The following is a 5,954-nucleotide window of genomic DNA, read 5'->3' on the forward strand; positions in this document are numbered from 1 at the left end:
ACATGGATATGGCCAAACAGGAAATGACCTCCAGGAAAAAAAAGAGGGGGGAGGGAAGGATGGGCTTCCCCTTGGGTTTGTATTTCTATCTGTTTCTCACAGACACTCACAAGTCTATAATGTCTGGTGATGTGTAGCAGAAGCTATGCATGGGAATACTGCTGGCCACTGAATGTTTTCAACATGTGCTGGGAATGCAACAACAAAAAAACAAAAAAAAGTAAAAAATCAGTAACAGTCAACCAAACACATCGGCTCTGGAAACCATTGCATCACTCGTATCTGGATGGCGGTGGAAGCAGGATCTGGAAATGTGTTGCATGTGCTTGAACATTTTTTTTGTTTTGTTTAGTTTGATACAGCTTTCAGATGCTTTTTATTCTCAGGGTCCCAGACATGAACATGAAACCTGGGAAACTCAACAGCAAACCTGCAGTTGAAACAACAGTGTGTTAGTAATAAGAACCGCTGAGACAAAATAAGCAAATGATAATAATAATAATAATAACAATCAACACATTAGATGGAAACATAGACTTGCTATTGCAACGAAGTATTGCAAATTAATATACAGTAGTTTCTTTTTTTCCCCCTCCAATCTAAATTTAAACTACTTTGGTGGGGCCAACTCAGACTCTTGTGAAGCTACTGCTGTTAACTTTACAAGAAAATGCATCAAACCTTTTTCGATCCTTTGAGCCCTGAAACAAAAATATATACTGGATTTTACATCTTTTTTTATTATTCTTATTTTTAATCTTTCCGTCTTCATTGAAAATCACAATTGTCTTGGTAACTATCTGATTCCTTGCACTGTTTTGAGTTAGTGTAAAGTCTAGATATGCTGCATTGACGTTTATGGGTTAGGATGTGACAAAACGTCAAGAGCTGGAGGAGCCATAATTTCTCCAAGCCACTGACTCCCATGTTTATCATAAAAGTCCAGATATCTTGTCATTGCGAGCTAAACACCTGGTTCCGAAAACTAATGCACAGGTTGAGTCATTCCTCTCTGTCTGTAAAATTGTGGACTAAACATTCATCCACCCCCCTCAGACTGTATTTAGGCTCCCTGCGTCTCTCTAATTCACATTCGGTAAGTCTTTCCAGCAGTCTAGCAGTACGCCCTTCTTAATTCTTCAAAACAAATGCGAACCATCTGTGCTCCCTATTCCGCCCCCTCCTTCCCCCTCCCCCCCCAACACCCCCCAAAACAGACGCTTTAATGAAAGAATGTAAATCACATTACAGACTTTGAGATGATAGTTACTGCACAGCGCGCATGCAGACTAAATGAGTGGACTTATTGAAGGCTTTCTGCTGGGGGACAGAAAGACGCACCTCACGGCCAACTGATGCTAGGATTGCTTTACTAAGTGTTTAAAAAAAAACAAACAGGGATCAGTTTGGTGAATAAAACATAAATAAATAAATAAATACATTCAGGGGGGTTCTCCTGGGGTTCCATGTGAAGCAAATCTTCCAGCGTCCGCTTTGGATCACCCCTCAGTGGGTGTGGGGGCGCGCGCGCTCAAAAGTCGGTCAGAGGGTCTTCCGCTCTTTCACGGGACGCGCGCGGGGTGCTGAATCTTGTGCGTAAAGAGACGAGGCGTGCACATCTGGCTCCGGTAGGGTCGCAGAGTTGCAGGGGAGGGACTTCTTCAGCGTGTGCGTGCGCTGAAGAACACATGCGTGTGTGTGTGTGTGCGCGCGTGCTCTGTAATTCGCAGCAGATGACCACTTGGGGGGATGGAGGATGCATTCGGGAGGTGAGCAGCACCAGAGCACGTTGGACTAATGGAATTGCTTTTTTTGACGCGTGTGGCGCAAATGCTCCTGAGGTGTGCGCCGCTTTTCGGATCACGGCGTGAGTCATGGAGGGGTCGCTCCGCGGCATGACAGAGGAGCGGGGCGCCTACACCTGAACAACGAATGTGGAGATGGATACCAGCGGCTCCTCCTTGGTGGGAATATGCCTTTTCCTGCTGTCGCTCGGCGGGTTTTCATCTTCCTCCCCGGTGTTGGATTTTTGTCCCGAGCGCTGCGATTGCGTGCATGCGCTGCACCTCGTGTGCGCCAACCGCGGCTTGCGCGCTGTGCCCAAAGCTGCCGCGCGGGTGTCAGATGATGCGCTGATCTTGAGCCTTGGGGGCAACTTCATCACGAACATCTCCGCTTCAGATTTCGCACGGTACTGTAAGCTCGTTAGGCTGAATTTGCAGTACAATCAAATAGCAGCCATTCACCCAAAAGCATTCGAGAAACTGTCCAGGCTAGAGGAGCTTTACTTGGGGCATAATCTTTTAACAGCTTTACCTGCTGGGAGTTTGCAGTCTTTGCATAAACTGTCTACTTTCTATGGGAATGACAACGCCATTAAGAAAATCCTGCCGGAGAACTTCTTGAACTTGGATAATCTTGTTAAACTGCGCCTGGATGGTAACTCGTTAGAGGTTCTGCAGGATTCTGTTTTCACAAGTTTGGCCAACCTTCAGTATCTACATCTGGAGCACAACAAACTGCATCACATCCACAGAAACGCTTTCTTGAAACTGACCAACCTGCGCTTTCTGAACCTGGCCCACAACAAGCTGTCGGCCCTCTCTAATGTTTTGAGTTTCTCCCACCTCAGATCTCTGACCGTTTTTCTGCTGTCCGAAAATGAAGTCGGGCACATCGGAAACCACGTCTTCCAAAACCTGAAGAAGCTGTCCAAACTTTCCCTCAGTAACAACAAGATTTCTCGCGTGGACAGAGACGCAGTGAGGGGACTGTCAAGCCTCAGGGAGTTTCTGATTGATGGCAATGAGCTCGAGGAAATTAACGCTGGATGGCTCGACCCTTTGGAGAGGGTTGAGGTGCTGGACTTCAGTCACAACCGGCTTGTTAGCGTGGACCCCTCCGCCTTTTCCAGACTTAAACACCTAAGGGTGCTGAGGTTGAAGAACAACTTTCTCACCAGTCTGTCAGGTGAGATCTTTGCCTTCAACGGTGTTCTTCAGAACATTGATCTTCACGGCAACAACTGGACCTGCGACTGTCATCTTGAGGATTTGAAAAGATGGATGACTGCTGCTCATTCTCAGCAAAAGCTTTTGACTGTGTTTGTGCAATGCCATTACCCGGAAACTCTGAGGGGGAAATATCTGGACTATGTGAACAGCTCCCAACTGCATCCCCTTGGGAACTGGGACCATTCCTGTCAGAGTGGATCTGGGCCTGAGGACAGTCGGGGAGGAGGCCTACGTAAGAAACTAGATGGGAAAGACGGAACAAAGTTAGATCGAGAGGGGAAAGGTGAGGAGAATTGGAAGGAGCGAGTTGACAGAAATAAAACCGAATTAGGAGAAAGAGAAGGTTTAAGACAGCTTAACAGAGGAGGGACAGTGACAAGGAGAGAAGGGGAGAAAAGGAAAAGAGGTGGCCAAGAAGAGGTAGAAATCCAAGGAGACCAAGGTGGTCTGGAGGCAGCAGAACCTTCTATCCTGAAAGGAAAGAAAACAAAGAAAGAGTCACGACCTGCTACAGAGGCAGCTGGTAGACGTACCAAAGGAAGCCACAGGTCAAATGTTATCCCTAAGATTGGTCCATTAGTCACGTCCAAACCAAGCCATCCAACAAACACATGGCTCAGCACCAGAGAGCCTGTCCAGCCAGGAGAAAAGTTTGATCTCCTGAGGTCAGATCGAGACGAGGCACCTCCCGTTATCTCAGATCCTTGTGTGTTCAACCGACATTTCATCACCAATGTTTCAGTTGATCAGGTGACATCCAGCACTGTCACCGTTTACTGGACAAGCAGAGATCATCATCGCTACTCCCCTGGACCAAGACTGGGCCTACACGAAGTCCACTACCGGATTCTGTTTGACCGGTTCGGCAACCCGGACCGTTTCCCTCGTTACGTCTACGCCGGACGAGATTCTCGCTCTGTGACCCTCCGCGAACTCACCTCGGGGGTGACCTATGTGGTCTGCGTGGAAGGAGTAGTTGGCGGATTTGTGTGCCACGTGGCACCCCGTGACCACTGTGCAGGACTGGTCACCCTCCCCGAGGCGGCCAGCCGTCAGGGCAGTACTTCTCTAACGTCTGACCTCCAGCTGGTGACAGTGGTGACACTGGTGGGAAATGCTTTGCTGCTACTGGTCATCAGTGGCATCTGGCTTGGGCGGAGCCTCAGAAGGAGGCTGCAAAAGAGGAAGTCAGCCGTCCACGTGCGCCACATGTACTCCACCAGGAGACCGTTCCGTCCCACTGTGGCAGCGACCTCCGTCTCCACGGACTTCACCAGCTTCCAGAGCAGTCGGTCAGCTCGGCTTGCTCCCCTGGAGGAAGGAGACCTCATTGAGTTCCCTTGTGATCGCTTTTTAGACAGCTGTGGTGTTCGCAGAGACGGCAATATGCAGAGATTCTCTGACTAACACAAAAAGACATGGAAATGCACGGTATAGAAAGAAATATTTGACGTTGACTAAGTTTAATTCTTTGAAAAAAAAATCAAACAAACTGTTTTTCACTGTATACACCTTGCAAAACCAGGCCATGAACATTTGTCTTTGGTTGACTCTATTTACAGAGAACAATTTCCTTCAGCTGTAGCACAGCTGAGCTCATAATGATCATTTCAGACTCCAGAGGAAGTCCATTTTCTCAGACTTCCTTTTTCCGTAATGAGGCCTTTTCCTCTTTCATTTCCTTGCACCTGAGAATGTCTCAACATATGTGATTTTTTTTATGAGTGGATGTGTGCACATATTGGATGTTGTACCACTGATTTCAGCGATGGTGCTAATACCCAGTTCACAGACATGGTATTGTCTAAAATTTGTACAGTATGTGATGAGGGCTGCTGGTTGGCAGATTTGCTATTTGTATTATGTTTTATACGTTTTGTAAAAATAACAATGTCGTTTAATACTACGCAGAAAACAAAACACAAAAAAGCACAAGGAGATCAGTATGCACACTGGGTTTCCTGTGTGGACAAGTGCGTACACCTCCAGATTGAGCATAACCTAGTTGCTGGGAGCAAATGTCTCCAACAATGTGCCTAAATTGTAATGGAAGCATTTGTGGACAATTTAATTATGTATGATATACTTTGTGTCTATATGTATCGATTTATTTGGCAAAGCAAAAAAGAAGTGTAAATTTCCGTACTCACACGGGACAGGTGAAACACACGTTGGAAGAGGACAGATTTGATATCTGGACTCTGCAGTCTCTCTTTTTTTATTATTATTTTTCATGTAATGTCATACTGTAACCTTTAGGCTTCAAAGTCCATTCATGTTGATGATACTGCTGAAAACTATTAATATTTTAAACGTCTGTCACTCAGAGCTTAAACGTAGACTACCGTTTGTATTTCAGAAGGCGGAACAATAAATCTAAAGGTTTAAAGGAAAACCTGAATTGTGTGTGAGGCTCTAACAGTGTTAATGTTGGAGAACTCTGGCAATGGTTAGTGTCTTTGTTTGAGTCAACCGGGTGGAGTGCCTCCAGCATTTAGTCCCAACAGGCAACAATCTGTAGACAAAGAAGTATTTTAAGACCACGAGAAGGTCAAAGAGTCGATCATTCAAGTTCATCTTTACTCATTTTCAATGTTTACATGAAAGATTTGTTTGTTTGAAATAAAGATTTGAACACTTACATGTACATACTTGAATATAAATGACGTGCCATTTGAACAAAAGGGAAAACACCACTTTAAAATGTTTGTGCAACAATATGTTAAGAAATATTTATGAGTGCATGCTGGGAAAAAAACCCCAAAGCGCTTCAGTTTCTTTCGGTTGATGTGGTCACAAAACCGTTACACCCAAACGGACGCTAGGGGGCAGAGTGGACCGCAACAGTTCCTCATGCAAATTCTTCCCCCAAACAACCAAACGTCCCATCTATTTTTATGAAGGAAAAATGACATAAAACCACGTGAAGATAACAGAATT

At 45.7% G+C, this 5,954-nt stretch overlaps 1 protein-coding gene across 1 annotated transcript; it reads left to right on the forward strand.

Moving 5' to 3' along the window:
- Positions 1-1,568: 1,568 nt before the first annotated feature.
- Positions 1,569-5,772, forward strand: tril (TLR4 interactor with leucine-rich repeats). Its single transcript, XM_008421625.2, has one exon. The coding sequence runs from the start codon at positions 1,941-1,943 to the stop codon at positions 4,419-4,421; it is 2,481 nt and encodes an 826-aa protein (XP_008419847.1). The 5' UTR covers positions 1,569-1,940; the 3' UTR covers positions 4,422-5,772.
- Positions 5,773-5,954: the final 182 nt, after the last annotated feature.

Source organism: Poecilia reticulata, linkage group LG11 (assembly GCF_000633615.1).
Source record: "Poecilia reticulata strain Guanapo linkage group LG11, Guppy_female_1.0+MT, whole genome shotgun sequence".
Taxonomy (NCBI): Eukaryota; Metazoa; Chordata; class Actinopteri; order Cyprinodontiformes; family Poeciliidae; genus Poecilia; species Poecilia reticulata.